The 17950-nt window shown below is 41.3% G+C and overlaps 1 protein-coding gene across 1 annotated transcript in view; it reads left to right on the top strand.

Annotated features, from left to right (window-relative positions):
- Nucleotides 1–16971, top strand: part of cpne4b (copine IVb) — a 35078-nt gene extending 18107 nt beyond the window's left edge. Inside the window, exons 8-16 of the mRNA XM_074686154.1 lie at nt 1974–2072; nt 4109–4195; nt 6372–6431; nt 6564–6697; nt 9352–9406; nt 9628–9679; nt 10216–10349; nt 10761–10997; nt 16070–16971. Coding sequence (XP_074542255.1) covers nt 1974–2072; nt 4109–4195; nt 6372–6431; nt 6564–6697; nt 9352–9406; nt 9628–9679; nt 10216–10349; nt 10761–10997; nt 16070–16201 — 990 coding nt within the window. The 3' untranslated portion in view covers nt 16202–16971. The remainder of the gene's footprint in view (nt 1–1973; nt 2073–4108; nt 4196–6371; nt 6432–6563; nt 6698–9351; nt 9407–9627; nt 9680–10215; nt 10350–10760; nt 10998–16069) is intronic.
- Nucleotides 16972–17950: the final 979 nt, after the last annotated feature.

The following is a 17950-nucleotide window of genomic DNA, read 5'->3' as shown; positions in this document are numbered from 1 at the left end:
CAAAGTCAAAGTCATACTGTGTAAATTAATAGTGGCAGCCAATATTAAGTATTCGTACATGAAGAGAAGGGAGGACATCTCTAGTTCCAGGTACCACTCTTGTAGGTTATTATAATAGTAACATGATTTAATTTATCCTTAAATATCATCTGTGACTATAAATTAATTAGTGTTTGAAAATCTTGGGCACAGCTTCTTCAGAAGTTCCCACTGGGGAGGAATACTAATATTGCAAAAAAAAGCTAAAGTACTGCAGGTGTATCTATGCAAGCATTTCTCTCTGTGCAGCATACTAATGAAAAGATCTGTGAAACCTAAACCCTTTCTAAAGAGCCACATGCCAGCAGCATTTAGCTGAAGTGAACAACTCCAGAAGTCAGAAAGCAGCCTCAGGCATCCCCGTCCACTTTCCTTCCCCGAGCCATGGGTTGAGCTCAGGTCATGTGCTGCCTCTCCTGATGTGTTATTTAAAGAGCCTGATGGGTGTGAAAGAGCTCGGTGGTCGTCCTAAACTCTCACCTTTACTTCCCAGGCTAGATCTTTGAATGTGTCTGCACACGTGGCCTCACATCAGCTCCAAACTGTTATTCTTTTGCATGAATAAACATGAGATATGCATTAAATATTCAGAGGCGTCTTAACTCTGCATGGCTCCTGACAGCAGGAGAAAGGGCTCTCACACACATAACACACACACATATTCTTGCCATCAGCTGTGGTTTCCAGGGCTACCTGTTTGAAGCAGCAGAGTGAGAAATGGCAGGGCAGAGATTTCTATTCAGACCAGCGCATCCTTTTCACCGGCTCTTAACTGACCAATGCATAAATGTATCGCCCTCCTGTGCAGAGTCTGTCCTTCTCCTCCTTTGTGCCTCACCTCACCCTTTTCCTCACCTCAACTCTTTTATTTCCGTCCCTCTGTTCGGTCTCCCTCTCCCCCTCTCCATCCAACAGTTAACACGCACCGAACGGAACGGCAGCTCTTCATTTTTTCATCACTTTGTCTCACAGCTTTCAGCAACTTGAAGTGAGAAGGAAGGCTGCAAAAAGGAGCGCTCGCCTGCTCACACAAAAATGACTGTCAAAACAAAGACTAATGATCACACAGACAAGAGAAGGCAGACACGCACTCTTCAGGTGCAGGCACTTGGCAGTTTAAGTAGAGGACAGGTAATAAGGGGATTACTGTAGGTCGTTGTTTTCAATCAGGCGTTGTTGGATTGGTTCTGATCGCTCACCGCTGCAGAGACCTGAGACAAGAAGGTCACAAGGCTTAACGGCAAATTGGGTCTTTCACAATCATTAAAGCTTCATGAGAGCTGGAAGCATTTTTCTGTGTAAATGAGCGTCTCTATTGACTGACTGTGTTGAATATTATTGATTGCACAGACTCTGTGACTCGGCCTGGATGTTGATGCTTTTTCTCACGTTTAGAAATAACAAGATTGTGTCTTTATGATGTGCGTAGCCTTGGCCTGCTGACCTGCACCTTTAACTCTTGATTGAGGCCATTTTTCTTGTCTATGAGCTCCTTAGAGAGCAAAAAACTATTACGCCTGAACACACACACACACACACACACACACACACACACACACACACACACACACACACACACACACACACACACACACACACACACACACACACACACACACACACACACACACAAAGCTGTCTCCAAAGCCACGTCCCTCTCAGCATCCTCAGATTAATATTTCACCGCTCCATTGCCCCCCTACTAACACCGCCCTTATCAATCATTCAGCATGGCATTTCCCTGCATGCCACCAGCCCCTGTGTGAGTGTGTGTGTGTGTGTGTGTGCAGGTGACAGTGTTGCAGCAGGGCTCTTACTAAGTATGTGTGTGCTTGTGTTTTGTGTGTGTGTGTGTATTTGTGTGTGTGTGTGTGTGTGTGTGTGTGTGTGTGTGTGTGTGTGTGTGTGTGTGTGTGTGTCTGTGTCTGATCCAGTGCACAGTTTGGGACTGGGACTCGAACGGAAAGCACGACTTCATCGGGGAGTTTCAGACCACCTTTAAGGAGGTGAGAGCCGAGCAGGAGGGCAAACAGGTGAGGACACACACAAACAAAAAAGGGTATACTTAACATTCTTTTTTTAATTTTACTCCCGCTAATGAAAAAAATTGGGAAAAGTTTTTTTTTTAAAAAGTCCTTCTTTTCTTTGGCATACATTTGTCAGACACTTTTATCATAATTAACCAAATGTTGGGTTTTTATCAAAAGTGACCTGAAATGAATCTAAATAAAACTAGAAAAGCACTCAGAGAGCGCAGACCTCCATCAAGCATATTGTGATTGTCACGCAACACTTTAGTCCTACTTTAATGTTATACTCCCTTTCAGCAGACTGTCTGCTACAATTTGGTGTTCGTTTCAGGTTTGTATGATAATTTGTTACCTGACAGTGTTGAAAATTATGATGACCCAGTACATATTTCATATTCCAGTTCTTAGTATCCAGAATATTGTCAGGATCTGGATTGTACTTCTACATATGTCAGAAATTATGGTGACCATGTCTTGTATTCTTTTGCAAAGCAATCCAACCATTTATCGTGGAGTTATATTCACATAAGGTGAAAACAGCCCTATCTCACAATGATAAAGAATCCTTTAAAAAACTCCTGGATCTATACGGTGATCCTGATCACCTCCAAAATTTAATCACTTCTTCCTTATCCCATTTGGAACATTTCCTGATAATTTCATCAAGATCCGTGTGTAACTTTTTGAGTTGTGTTGTTCACAGACAAACAGACAAACTCTCCCTAAAACATGACCTCCTTGGCGGAGGTAATAATGTCATGCCTTTGTGCCGGTTTCTGTGTGTCAGAGGTTGAAGGATATATGACATGTCTCATTCTGGAAAATGAAATTAACTGTGCAATGAAGCTGTACAAGCATTATCTGACTCACAAAGCACACGCAAAGGGTAAAATGCACCAAGAAAACAGTGTTGCTGTGGTGTCAACACCTTTTTTTTCATTTAAATGCACCACTTTGCTTTAATTTGGTGCAAACAGGTGAAACTTGCGTTAACAAAAAATAAATGTCCAACTCACAATGGCCACACCCACTTGAAATGAAGCTTTTCCACCTGGGGAAAGACTGTGGTGCTGTATTTCACCATTATCTAAAAATTTCCACAGCCAGATGAACTAAAAGGTGCATTCATAAATCAGGTCTGTCAGTGTTACTTTGACATGTCTGTTACTGCAACGACAAAGGGATGAATCACTCCGACTCCCTCCACTTGTGTGGGCTGTGCTGAGGGGGGATGCTGACAGCTTATTCCCACATCCAGACACAAATCAAGAGCAAACTACCCAGAGCTGAAATGAAACGTGGAAATGACTGCATTTCTTTTACAACATCATTAGTGTAATGTGCTCTGTAATCAGACCTTGAGGTGGAGCAGGTGACTTAGGCAAATGATGCACAGCTCTTAAAGCTAGCAGCTGCAATCCATTCCCAGTGACCCTGCCCCCTCACTCCATCATAAATCTGAGGTTTTTCAGTATGGGGATGCACCAATGTATCAGCAGAACATTCGTGTCAGCTGATATTTTCCCCTGATGATGTCCATATGTCATCAGTATGATGCTGACAAGCCTGTGGTGATGGGTTTTTTATTGAGCAGGAGAGGTCACATGCTGGATAAACTGATTTTCACACGCGATCAAAAGTGTCGGCAGAGTAAGCATTTTACATCATCTCTGAAAGATCAGTAACGTGCAGTTTGTCAAACATGTTCAAACACTGGTTCAAGTGTTGGTCAAACATCAGTATCAACCCAATAATCTCACCTGGTGAATCCAAAGCTCAGTTTTTGATGTGTTTATGACAGTGAGCTCTAAAATTTAACAACTTGTTACATTTTGGGTTTCATTAAATTTTTTTATTACATTTCAGGCTCCGCACTTTTGTTACATTATCAGCCAGTTATTACATTTCAGGCTTTATTATATTTTTTCAATTACATTTTGGGTTGTTGTTACATTTCGGGCTCTAACAAGCCCCCCTGAATCACATCACTATGCAACACCAACATAACAATAAACCTGCATGTCTGTGTGTTTGCCTAGATTCAGTGGGAGTGCATCAACCCCAAATACCAGATGAAGAAGAAGAATTACAGAAACTCGGGGGTTGTCATTCTCAACCACTGCAAGGTAAAGAAACACAACATTAGAGCCAATTATCCCTCTCTTCCAGCAATCCTAACATGTTTCAGACTCACAGGTCAATGCTGCCTGCAAGTAATGATTGTCTCACTAATGAGATAATGTGAAGTTATCTCATAGGCCTACATACTGTGTGTTTACATTGTGTTTCTCACTGCATTAATACAATTAAAAGAAACAACATCTTTCTTTGAACATTAATGCATTTTTACATTTATTTAACCGTGACATTAATATTGTGACACACCAGAATAGCACCCAAAATGCAGGACTCAAGGGACAGGCAGAGAGTTCAAGAATGGTTTAATCCTTGCGAAAGGTCAGTACATGCGTAAGCAAAAAACAGGCAGAGGTATCCAGTTCGCTAGACCAAGGCCATGTCTACACGTAGCCGGGTATTTTCAAAAACTAGTATCCCCCCTCCCCTCGTTCATTTTAATTAATACTTTCGTCCCCAAGCAGCGGGTAAATCTGCCGGTGAGTGCAGCTCCAAGCACGCCAAACCCATAATGGGCAGTGTATTCCTGACGTAGAAACCCATACCAGCCAATCAGAATGAGCCCCCATCATTCAGCTGTGACGTTTGAGAACCAAAAACTCAGTTTACCAGCGTCCACACGAAACCAAATCCCCAAATCTTCACTTTGGCCGGGGTTTTCAGAAAACGTCGTTTTTAGTGACATAAAGCTGCGGTTTCATGTGGACGACAGGCGTAAACGTATAAAAACATATGCGGTTTTCCAAATACCCGGCTACGTGTGGACATGGCCTGAGACTCAGGGGCAGTTTATACGACAACGGTTTTGTGGTGAAACGCAAAAGTTTTGTTGCGTTTCAGCGTGCGTATACATGGAAACAGTGTTTTAGCCGACCTAAAATGCAAACTTTAGAAAACGGCCTACAGAGTGGGATTTTTCTGAAAGGCTCCCGACACCGTTGCCGTGTAAACAGTAAACCGGCGTTTTCAGTGGAAACGCTGACATCACACTCTGCCTCGCACGCGCATACAACAGTATCGTTGGTACAACCGTCGCGAACTACCGTGTTGTGCTTGTGCTGCTCAATCTGCTGACTGTCTTCATACAAAATCTGCATCTGTTGCCCCACTTTTTAACTTGGTATTCCCCAATTCACCAGATGATCAGCTCAACTCTACTTCGGTGGAGATCTATCAAAAGATCTACCACAGCTTGTGGACAAGACAGTTATAGCACCACTTACAGGCCTGGCATGCTTACTACATTGTTTTCAGTCCCTCTGCGTTTCTGTGTAAACACAGATTTTTTTTCATTGCGTTTTAGCGTTTTCAGATGAAACGTTGTCGTGTAAACGGGCCCTCAGCAAAAAGGCAGGCAAAGATCCAAACTGCAACACAAGGAAACACGCTGGAGCAAACTGACTGAGGGGACAAGACGAACTGGCACAGATGGGAGATTAGACTGGGTACAAATACACACGGGGAGAGAGCGGTTAATAAGACACAGGTGTGACACATTAAGGGGCGTGGTGACACAGGAGGGCAGGAAGTCACAACACCTGAAACAAGAGATTAGAGTGAGAACAAAACAATTTAAGACAAGATACATTGGGAAAAAAAAAAACACTGTTGTTGGATGTGACAAATATTCCTCTTTGTCTTTGCTTTGATTGACACATTTATATACTTAAAAGTTCATTACCACCAACAACGTCGACTGATTAAACAATACAAAACTACTTTCAGGAGTGTGAATCCTCCGTTTATTTTTACTGTACAAACTGGGATTTATTCCTGTCCTTATTCCTCCACAGAAAATGAAGTTCTAAAAAACAAAATCCAGGGGTAAACATAAGCTTTAATGAAATAATTATTGAATTAATTTCAGATAATACTTGAATACTGCTAATCTTGTGATTATACAATTATCCAAATCCCCCAAATCCTTACAAATAAGCTGCCATCATGTAGTCATGTTTGATAAGCTTGGGCTTTTGTATTATGTTTTGTTTTGTTTTTATTTAATAAAATGCTTCAAACTTGTTATCAGGACATTTTATGTTAATTGATTGCTAATTCTATTGAACACTCATTTCAAGCGTCAGCGCCCATCCACCTCGTTTGGCTCTTATCAAATCCAACCTTGAATTAATGCCAAGAACTAAATTTAAACATTTCCTCTGACAGATAATCAAAATGTATTCCTTCCTGGATTACATTATGGGAGGCTGCCAAATCCAGTTCACAGTAAGTTTCGTCACATATAATCTCCTCAGTATTTACAGCAGCATGTCATTGTCTGTCCATGCCCACTCGTGCAGTGTGACTGTGTATGAGTATGTGTGTGTTTGATTGTGTGTGTGTGTTTTCTAATTCCAGGTGGCAATAGACTTCACAGCCTCCAACGGGGACCCCAGAAACAGCTGCTCCCTCCACTACATCCACCCCTACCAGCCCAACGAGTATCTGAAAGCGCTGGTGGCTGTGGGGGAGATCTGCCAAGACTATGACAGGTAGAAACCGCACCATCCATCATCATTTAGCTGGCACGAACACACATTTAAACAGACACACACATTCGCACACACACACTTGACTTTCCCTCTGAGGAGAAAATGTCCTGCATGAAGAGATTCCAACAGGTTTATCATGTAAAATCATAAATCTCCTGCTCTCCGTGGGCCTCATTCACCAATTTATACCCAGAGAAATTCTCACTAATAGAATAATTTGGTTTCATGAACATGTAATTCAGCAAATCTATTCCAACCATGAAGGTAAATCTGAGTTAGTCCAGCCTGACCTCCATGTGCCTGCTGCCAGCACACTGCCATGCCCCATTCACCTCAATAAAAAAACTGGAATTGCCTTCGCCTCTTTCTTTGACAGGGGGTTGAAGTTGCTGGAAGTGAAAATCGTGTCCCCTGAATCAGAGAATTTTAAACCTGAAGAAACTGAACAAAATGGTTTCAGAAAGTGAAGCAAATAAAAAAAATAATTTCCTCTCCTGAAGTGAAGTTGGCAAAGAGGGAGTTGGCTTCAACAGCGAGGTGAGGGATGTTGTGTTCCAAAAAAATGATGTGCCGCATCTCAGGTAAAATAGAAGAGATGTTGATTTAAGATTGAAGTTTCCAGGGAAACAAAAGACAAAACAAAAAACAGACCACATGAAAATAAAGAAGAGGACCACAACACATCTGTTCAAGAGATACTGGAAAACATCCTCATTTGAAATATTTATACAATACCTGGTATTTTGTCATCAACACACACAATTCACTCAAAGTGTATTTCACTCTAGTTTATTTCACATCCATGACAGCAACTAAAAAGTCGATGATGAGGATGAAGGCAATCAGTTTTAGAATAAGCTAATATGTTTTGAAGAATATGTTCAAGACCTGGACATAGAAAAGGACTTTCAGGTGGATATGTGTACTTTACTCCATCTCCTGCAGAAAATCCAGACACATACACACATGAGATTACCGTGTTGGTCCACCAAATGTTTGAAAACAACAAGGATTTAAAACAAAACTGCCCTAGTGAGATGACATTGCAGTGTTGAGTCTCACCCAGTTGGTATGTTAGCATGTTCAGGATCACACTCTACTTGTCCCTGTGAGATTGTTGGGAGATTTGTTGAGGTCCAGTAGCTGCTCAGGCTGCTCTTAAATCTGTGCCTGCTGTCATCATTTTGTCATCCTCAACACCAACCTAAGCTAAGTTTATTTCCCACATTAGTGACCTTTTTAGAACACTAAGCTAACAAAAATGTTTGTCACAGTCAGTACGTTTACATGCTGCTTCAGAAATCAGACTATGAGCATCACCAGCGCGAGATGGGACTATTGAAATATATGTAAACAGCTTAGTCAGACCAAAGTCGGACAAAGCACGGCTAAATTGACACACCTAGACCAGTGATTCCCAACCTTTTGAAACTCAGGGCCCACTTTTAAGCCTCCAAAATTTTCGCACCCCACATCCAACCCTATAAATATGGAGGCCATGTAATGCTTTCTCAGAGCAATTTTCTTTATTGATGATCAAACATAAAAGTCTGAACTGAATACTGCAATGTGGTTCGGCCAAAAACAATAAAAGTTCTAATCTCTCATTTGCTTGGCACATGTCTAATACTTGAAAGAAAAATAAATAAATAAATAATGAAATTATTATTTGAACATTTTTTATATTGTTTTAAAGGTAACTGAGCTTTTAAATTCAAAACATTATTCTTTTTTAATTTTATCTTTATAAAATTACACCCCCACCAAATTAATCATCTTATTTCGGAAATTATTCTGCACCCACTTGAAATGCCTTCGCAGCCCACCAGGGGGGCACAGCCCACAGGTTGGGAATCACTGACCTAGACAATGCGATTGCTTTGGGACGAGCAGTAGATTCAGTAAACCTCAGCGTTATAGAAAGCTACAGCTGCATCCATCTCTACGTTTGTTGTTACAATGTTGCTTTCTCTTTGGAATAACTGAAACAAGGCCACCTGTCGAAGCAGGGTGAGACATTCTCAGCCTGAAATCTGATTCTCTTTTCTGTGTGTATACGCAGACATGTCTAGACCCCATGCTCTGACTTTATGATCGGGCTATGACCTTAGTTATATGCTGTGTGCACGTAACCTTACTAAGTGTCAACAGGTAGAGGTGAATATGTCAGACTCCTTTAGGCAGACTAATTTGATGTGATGTGTGATCACGTTGTGCCTGGTGCTTCACTTTGCTTGATGAGAAATCCTCATCTACATGAGGTTAGGGGCCTCTGTGTCCACTTTTGTGCTAATAACTGCATAAATGTGGTTTATGTTCTTTTTTGTCCCTTTGGTTATTCGTTAGTTGATTAAGAGTTTTAAATCTCGTTTCCTATGCATCCCACTTCAATGAGCGTGCTCTGCATTATGTAAGGTGTGTTTCTAACACACCCCAGCCTTCATTATGTGTGCATATACATGGACTGAGGCTGTTCTAAATTTGTTCACTGAGTGCAGCAAATTCAGGTCATAAAGTATTCATGAATCTTGGGTTCAGGCGTAAACTTTCTTTAACACAGTTTGTGAATGAAGCCTGATGTTTGTGTTATTTGTCTCTTCCTCTGTGCCTATTTGTATCGTTAGCAACAAACCTGTGTCTCTGTCTTTCTTCAGCGATAAAATGTTCCCTGCGTTTGGTTTTGGAGCTCTGATACCACCCGACTTCAAGGTAAGACATTCAGGATGTGCAAGTGTGTATGTGTGAGTGTGTGTGTTTGCAGCAGCAGGGGTGTAGTTCTGGCTACTTAAGATTTTGAATATCTCTCGCAGGCACGGCTTGCCTTTGATCATGGTGTAAGAAGAGAGCATCTGTCCACCTGTGAATGTCTCTGAACATGTTGTGCTGAGTGTGTGCTTTAAATTAACAGCTTTGTTGTCTCTGCTGTTAAGGTTTCCCATGATTTTGCTGTGAACTTTGATGAGGACAACCCTGAATGTGCTGGTGAGCAGTCAAACACACTCACACCCTGAACTTCTTGAATCACAGAAACTTTCTCATTCATGCATCACAGGAGGCCAAAACACTCTGCCAGTATCACTGCTCTGCACTCTCATCTCTCCCCCTCGCTGTCAGTCCCATATTTCTCCCTCTATATCTATCCCCACTCTCTGTTTTTCCCTCTCACGCATACAAAACACACACAGGCCGGCACTTAACCACACACAAACACACACACACACACAGCTGGGAGATCTGTCAGACACTTCAGGCTCAAAGATTCAGAGAGAAACAACACTAATCTGTATGTGTGAAATGAGCTTGTGCGCTCTTCTCCTCACATAGCTGCCTTCCTGCAGTGGAGGTACAAGTGTGAAAGCTTCAGTTTGTGTGTACTAGGAGAAAATTCTTTCACTTAGCCATACGCACAGAGTCTGATGGAGATGAAAGAACTTTGACCCGGTGAGAAAAGAGTGTGAAATACTTAGACAAAAAGACTGGAGGAGAAATAAAACTGCATTTTTCTGTGTGTGTTTCAGGAATCCAAGGCGTGGTTGAGGCGTACCAGAACTGCCTCCCTAAAATCCAGCTGTACGGGCCCACCAACATCGCCCCCATCATCCAGAAAGTGGCCTCATCCGCCTCCGAGGAGATGCACACCAAAGAGGCCATGGTGAGAGGGAGAATGAGAAAGTCTGCAGCATTTTGTTGCTGTTGTTGTGGCTGTCGGTGTGAAGCACACAGGGAGACAAGGGGAAGACACACAGCAATTAAAAAGCAGGAAAATAAGACATCAGAAGAGGAAAAAAGATTGAACAAAGCATCACAGAAAGAGGGGAATTTTAATCAAGACGGGAAGTGATTGGTATTCATTTAATTCCAGTCATAAATTTTAAAGCAGAAATTCCTCTGTGCCTTCATGCCTCCTGCTTCCCTCTGGCTTTCTGGCAGATTAGAAAGACTTGTATTCAAATTAGCTTCTGACAAGATGCCACTTTTAAAACATAAAAACTCAGCCAGCACCTTTTCTTCCTCCCGTCTCCACATCCTCCTACCTACAAATCCCTTCTCTCCTCCCTCTCAGGAGTACTTCATCCTGCTGATCCTGACGGACGGTGTCATCACCGACATGGCGGACACGCGGGAGGCCATCGTGCACGCCTCCCACCTCCCCATGTCTGTCATCATCGTGGGTGTGGGCAACGCAGATTTCACAGACATGCAGATATTGGACGGGGACGATGGGATTCTCCGTTCTCCCAAGGGCGAGCCTGTTCTGCGCGATATCGTCCAGTTCGTCCCCTTCAAGGACTTCAAACACGTGGGTGCACTTTTTGGAGTGGTTGATAGAGTCTTGAGAAGAAGTAATACAACTTTAGAGAAATGCATTCCAGGCAGAAAAACATGTTATTCCCCAGGGAAGTCAGGCGACATCAAGACATAAACAAATGAGGCTCTTTATAAGAATGCAGCAGCAGGGGTTTTGTCACACATTTGTGCTCTGTTTGTCAGCGAAATTTGCTCCTTGCATGGTTTCTTTTTTAGAGCATGCATAACTCTGGAGCAGCCCCTTACTTTCCAGCTGGGTTGAAAAGAATTTTGAGGTAATGATCAGAGATTTCAAAGAAGGATCCCAACCTTTACGTCTTTAAACATGAGCAAATATAGAAGCATGACCTGTAATATTAAACCGTGCATCTCCATGAGACCAAGCAGAAACCCTGACCTCTGTGCCTTGTTAAATAAAATGCCTTAGATTAATACTCATCTATAACCAGAGGTGGACCCTTCTATTAGGCAAACCAGGCATTTTCCTGGTGCTCCAGGCCCTATACAAAGCTCTCTTTATATTTTGTTCTCAAAGTTATTGTTTTTATAAAAAAATCTCTTCACAAAAGCAGCATCTGGATGTCTAATCCATTACTCATGTTTTGCAGGGCTCCAGACTGCCCCTATAAGGTCGTATTTCGCCCCTAAAATCTGAGACGGTGCAAGTAAATGTAATCTACTTGCGTATTTGCAACCAGTAAATTTGTGAACTTTACGTATTATAAAATAGTTTTTGTTGCTGACAAACATCTGCTTCACACACGTCAGAATGTTGATGGGTGTCCACATCAACTATACACTTTAAAAAAATGAAATCTTATCAAGTTTTTTGTCACATTTTAAGTAAAAATTGTCTTGTTATACTTGATATGAGCTACATTCAACTGGTCAGCCTAGAAAATGTCTTTTTCAAGTTATTTCAAGACAAAAATGAGATCTGAATTGCTTGTAACCAGTAAAGAAATCTGCCAGTGGAACAAGAATTTTTTTTCTAGAAAATGTACTTGAAACTAGAATAATGTCTTAATACAAGTAACTTTTCTCTTGATACATTGGCAGATTTTTTTGAATTTGTTACAAGAAATTCAGACCTCCTTTTTGTCTTTGAATAATTTGAAACAAGACATTTTTCTGGACTAGCCAGGTGAATGTGGCTCAAATTAAGTCTAAAAAGACATTTTCTGCTGAACATAAGACAAAAACACTTGATAAGATTTCAGCTTTTTGCAGTATAACTGTATGGCCACAAATGTTTGAAGAGTTGTTTGAATTTTACTGAGGGGAAAGTTGAGTCCCGTCTTTTTCTGTCACTCCTATTCCACCGACTAAACTCTCTGTTTAGTATAAATCCATGAATTGATAAGAAAGTAACATAACATACCTGCAACGAGGAACACGCTGACAAGCAGGGGCATGGGATATCTGTTACCAGTAACAGATATGAGGTACATAAGACCAGTAATTCAGGGCAGAGGCTCCAAAATGACTGTTCGCCTGGAGCCTGTTCGCTAAGTTCGCCGCTGTCTATAACTACAATTAACTTTTAATAATTAAAGTACCCATATTCTGCTCCTTTCCTGCAGTTTAATATGGATCATTGATGTCATCATGAAATGGTAGTAACATGTTTTGGTCCAAAAAGCCAATAAATCAAGCACAGCAGCATTGTTTCCAGGCTCTCATAGCCCCTCTGTTCAGAACGCTCTGATTTAGAGGGCGTGACCTTCATATGTAAATGAGCCACCGCTGATACCACCCCGCTCTTTCGCGTCACTGAGAGCGGCGCCACAAGCTCTGAGTGCACAATGTTTAGAAAACAGACAAGCTTGTTTACCGTAACATTACAGGCTAAAACAACAGGCTAACCGCAGCTAAAGTTAGCATCCTGAAGCTAACACAGAGACAGGGGGAGCCCTGAGGAAAAGCTCTTACATCTGCTACACAGCACACAGCATTTTTTGGCAGATGGTTGGTAATGCACCTGGATTCAGGACCAGTCTATCCCTAGCCCTCTGTTGTACTGTCCAAAGTTGGAAAAGCAGTCGGCCGTGAAGTGACTAGCACACACATGCACAGTTTTACTGAGAGTAGCTGGCACATTTCCCTCATAAATGAACTCTAGCCACTTAGTCTTGTCTTCTTCTGAGATGGGAAGCTTGTGCATGGAACTATGTGGCTGTTTACAGCCAAAAACAGTGCAGTGATGGCTCTTCAACTTTGGCATTCTCCTCCCCACTGCTGGGGGAGGGAGTTGGCGGGGAGGGGGTTCGGGGATATCTGCTCCAGTAGACCAATCAAGTCAGACTTGCTCCTGATTGGTCAAAAAAGGGAATCGCTGACATCGGCAAATCCCCAAAATCCAAACAGCTCGTTTTAGGTCAGGATTTTACATTCACAAGCACTACTACATACAGGTTTTGTCATTAAATATCACATTTTGTGGGCTGGGAGGAAAGCCAAAGACCCACAAATTTCACTTAAAGACTTAATAAAGGGATTTTTGCATAATATGGGACCTTTAAGACAATGTAATATTAGAAAGAGAGAAAAAACATGTAATATGTGAAATACATGGACATACTCTTTAAAAAATGTGAAATTCAAAAGGCCTTTAAAGGCTGCAACAATAGTGCAAGTCAAGCAGCTCACCCTTTGCTTCTTTTCAACTCTGAACACACATCTCACTCCGAGTTATTATTTTTGCCAAGCGGGTATCAACACAAGCTGCTGCTACTGCTAGCTTTTACGTCCTAATGGGAGAAATGACATCTGCTGCTGGATTACAGTCCTAAAACAGAACAAGTGCATCCATTTTAGTGCTTTCACAGGCCCGCAAAGTGCTGGCTCCCTATGAACATGCTCAGAAGATGCTGGGCTTTAATTGCTCATTAATGATTTAGAGTAGATGTGTACAAACGTGTGATCACAGTGAACAAGAATAAGAATCAGACCAAGAACCTGATCCCAGTTTTTTAACGGCAACAGTGATGAATGCTTCATGTTTCTGTTGGGTCTCAAAAAGATCCAACAGTGGGAGACAAATCTGGAGCTTTTTAAAGTTGTACTTCAACAGTAGCTTTATCTCTCTGTCAGTGTGTGTGTGTGTGTGTGTGTGTGTATGTGTGTGTGTGTGTGTGTGTGTGTGTGTGTGTGTGTGTGTGTGTGTGTGTGTGTGTGTGTGTGTGTGTAAGGTGCATGGCATGCAGCTCTGTGTTCAGGAGGCAATGAATTTTGAGTGAGTGGGTGTAATTTGCTTGGCGTGCTCGTCAAAACACATCAGATCTCTGCTTGTGTGTGTGTGTGTGTGTGTGTGTGTGTGTGTGTGTGCGCCTGTGTGTGTCTTTCTGTCTGTCTGTGGCAGCTTTAATTTAGTTTGGCTTTGACAGGGTGTGTTTGGCTGAGTCTGTTATGGTGAGTTTGGTCTGTGACAGGTTGAGAAATCAACCAATTACATTCCAGCTGAATGGAAAGAGAGAGGGGACAGGATGAAGGGAGGAAATGGAACATATAGTTTACCAAAAAGTACAGAGAGAGGGAGAGTTAGAGGGAAAGGGAAGACTAAATCAGGAGGAAAGAGAAGAGGAAGTGGAGAAGGCGATGATGGCGTTGTTGAGAGGGGGGAGTCAACAGGAGACCGGAGCTAAAGACAAAAGAGAGCAGAGGAGTGTGTGACAGAGGTGGAGAGGTGATTTTCTGCTCCGTCGTTTCTTTTCAGAGGGGATTAGCAGGACGGAGCTGCTGTGTGACAGGCAGAGTGGGGGGATAACAGGTAGATAGGAGGGCGGAAATGAGGGGGGGTGGGGTGCACTTTGATGATGCATTGTCTCTGGGAATTATGTGAGACGTGGTACGACAGACCCTCTGACTTTGAGGATTTGGGCGAGAGTGTGTGCTGTCGAGGAATGTGTGTGCTCGCTGACAAGTGACTGGCTTGTGCTTAATTACTTGTGTTGGTGTTTGTGTGTCGGGGTGTGTGTGTCTTCATGGGAATGTTTCTTTAAACTCTAAATTTTCAACACTTTGTCTTTACTTTTAAAACTGAGAACACTTCCATTCCTTCACTTAATCTCTCATCAGCCCTCGGGTCCTTCAACAGATCGAAACATTTACATTTTTATGAAATAACAAAACCATGTCCTGTTTTGAACTTGTGAAAATGCACTACCTCATCCAAAGGGTTTTTCTATGTTTTCCTTTGTATTGCCATGACTAATTTATTGCAGAGACAAGAGAACAGTCTGAAGCAGATACAGAGGTACAGAAATAGCTGTCAGAGAGGTGAACTACCCACTAAACATCTGCTCATTCCCTGAAAAGCCCTGAAATAAACCCTTAAATACCTGGAGGGTATTATAAATCAACATATAAGAGTTTATTGTGAAAACATACGTCAACTGGACTGTTCACTAAAATGGTCTTAGATTTTTTTGAGTTGCAGAAGAAACCCTGAAGATTAATAACCTCAGGATGTGTTAGTTGATTTCCATTTTCTAATTTAGTTTCTGCTGGTAATTTATGATTTTTCTGTGAATATCCTAAATTATGTCCAGAGCCCTTAGGTAACTCAGACCTTAATCCCTCACACTGTAATTGCAGTTATTAGACGTCAGTCTGAAGCCATCATAAAGGGACTACTCTCCCACATTAAAGCTTGAAGCATAAACAGTTTTGATGTTTAAATAAGTCTTTTTTATATTGTTTGATGCCAAAGTGCTCCTGCATATTGTTTTATATAACAGGATATAAATGTATTTTCTCCTTGAGCACAGTTACAGAAGAAAACAGCCCGGTAACAGAGGACAAAAAGGTGAAGGCAGGGTTGTTTTGAGGTTGTTAAATAGCCCTGTCTGATTTCATCAGTCTCACTGGTTCAGACCTTTGACAGCATCAGGCTCAACAGTATATTCAAGCATCCTTGAACCACATATAGACATAGATGTGTGTATGTGCGTGTGTGTGTGTGTGTGTGACCTCTCTCCTTTTTTCTCCCTGTGTGCCTCTCTGTGCGTGTGCACACGTGGGTGTGTACGTGTGTGTGTGTTTGTGTGGGTGTGTGTATTTCAGGCCTCTCCAGCTGCACTGGCGAAGAGTGTTTTGGCAGAAGTCCCCAACCAGGTGGTGGATTACTACAACGCTAAAGGCATCAAACCCAAGTGTATGTCGGACTTTGAGTCCTCGAGGACCTTCAGCCCCTGACAATGGAAAACATGCAAACATACAATCCATCACACACACAAACACACCATATATAAATATATATTCTTAATGTACTGTATAATTCATAAACACATGCAAAAGCACAAACACATACATGAAGTAGTCTAGCTCAGAGATTTAGCTTGTTCTGGTGAAACAATTTGAACCAACCCTTTGATGACTATTGCATGTTTGGCCACAAAGGCATCACCTGGGGAATTATTATTATCTACTGTATATCTGAAGATGTTTATAGAAATAAGAGCAGTCTTCTGAACCAGCATGCAGACTCAGACCACAATAGCCCACCCAAAGAAATGACACTCCTACCTTATTTAGATAACTAGCAAGTAAAGATCTGTGGGGTAGAGAAGCCAAAAATATGTGATTGCATAGCTGTAAAAAGCTTAGAATTAGAATTGCAAATGTTATTTATGGGAATGGTAGCACCCCTGTTAGTATACTGCATAAATGCATGCATAATTCAGCTCCACTAATATCCAATCTCCTGTAGCCGCTTGCTAGTTATAAAATAAAGTATCTCTGTCATTTGAGTGACATTCAGGGTTGTCTTGGGTGTTTTTTGGGTTCTTTTCTACAGATTTCTTTGAGATTTTGCTAAATGGAAATGAAAAACAGAATAATTGTAATAATTTCTTATTAACCTTCTTACATTGTAAAGAGTTTTGGGAGGATAGACAAAAGTGTGTGTGTGGTAGACACTCATCTGTGGGCTGGAAACTGTTTTTTCTGTATTCTGCATGTTGATTAAAATAAAGATGTTTTGGTTTTATCATTTCAGTGTGGTCTCCACTTGGTGTACTGGTGTTAAACTCTAAAGTGGAGACATAAATGGGTGTAGAGCAGGAAAATTCTCCCTTTCTGTGATGTGAAGCTGGAAAGCCTCTACATTTTTAATCATGACTTAGTATTTTAAAAGGTTTAGAAATACAGTAATTAAGGCTAATGAAGTGCTGAATTTTAGAGAGCTTAATCTAAAAATTACTTCCATAGCACCTTCGTATACATTATTTAAATTCATACTTGGGTTTATCTTTTTTCAAGGTTTGACCTAGATTAAAAACACAAAGGTAACAGCTTGTGATTTGTTTTTCTCCTCTGTGTGAGCTTCTATCTCACATCTGTCTTGCTAGACCATTAGTTTATGCAGACATCCACTGACATAAGAGATCACACATCACTCCCTCTGTCTTTCTCAAGGACAATCCTGCCTTGACTGAATAAACCAGAACTCCTCAATTCTTCAAAGTGCCACACAAACTCCCTTAACACACCAATAACACTGACAGCTCAGAGATACCCATGATAACCCATGACAGCTCTCTTTCAGTTTTTCCCTGTCCTCTGGATGGACATTAAGAAGCAAGAATAAATTGATTCCCTGATCTTCACAAGGATAATTATTGCAGACTAAAGTTGGGCTGCCCAGAGAGAGTTGTGGTTATTAGCTGTGATCATTATCGAGCAGGCAGATCAGTAATCACTTATATAAGCCTTGTGGTGTCAGGTTCTCAGCTCAAACATAAGATGACCCCACTGGAATAATAATGATAATAATAAAAACAACAACAACAACAACAACAACTACAATAATAATAATAATAATAATAATAATAATAATAATAATAATAATAAACTGAATTTGGACACAAACGTTGTCTTTTATATAATATGTTGCTTCATTTTCTGAAGTAAAACATAAAGTAGTGGTATCCAGCATAATAGTGG

Source organism: Halichoeres trimaculatus, unplaced genomic scaffold (assembly GCF_033239565.1).
Source record: "Halichoeres trimaculatus isolate MK-OKI-2021-1 unplaced genomic scaffold, fHalTri1.1 fHalTri1_scaffold_14, whole genome shotgun sequence".
Classification (NCBI taxonomy): domain Eukaryota; kingdom Metazoa; phylum Chordata; class Actinopteri; order Labriformes; family Labridae; genus Halichoeres; species Halichoeres trimaculatus.
The sequence above is the reverse complement of the archived record's forward strand: the minus strand, read 5'-3'. Positions and strand labels throughout refer to the sequence as shown.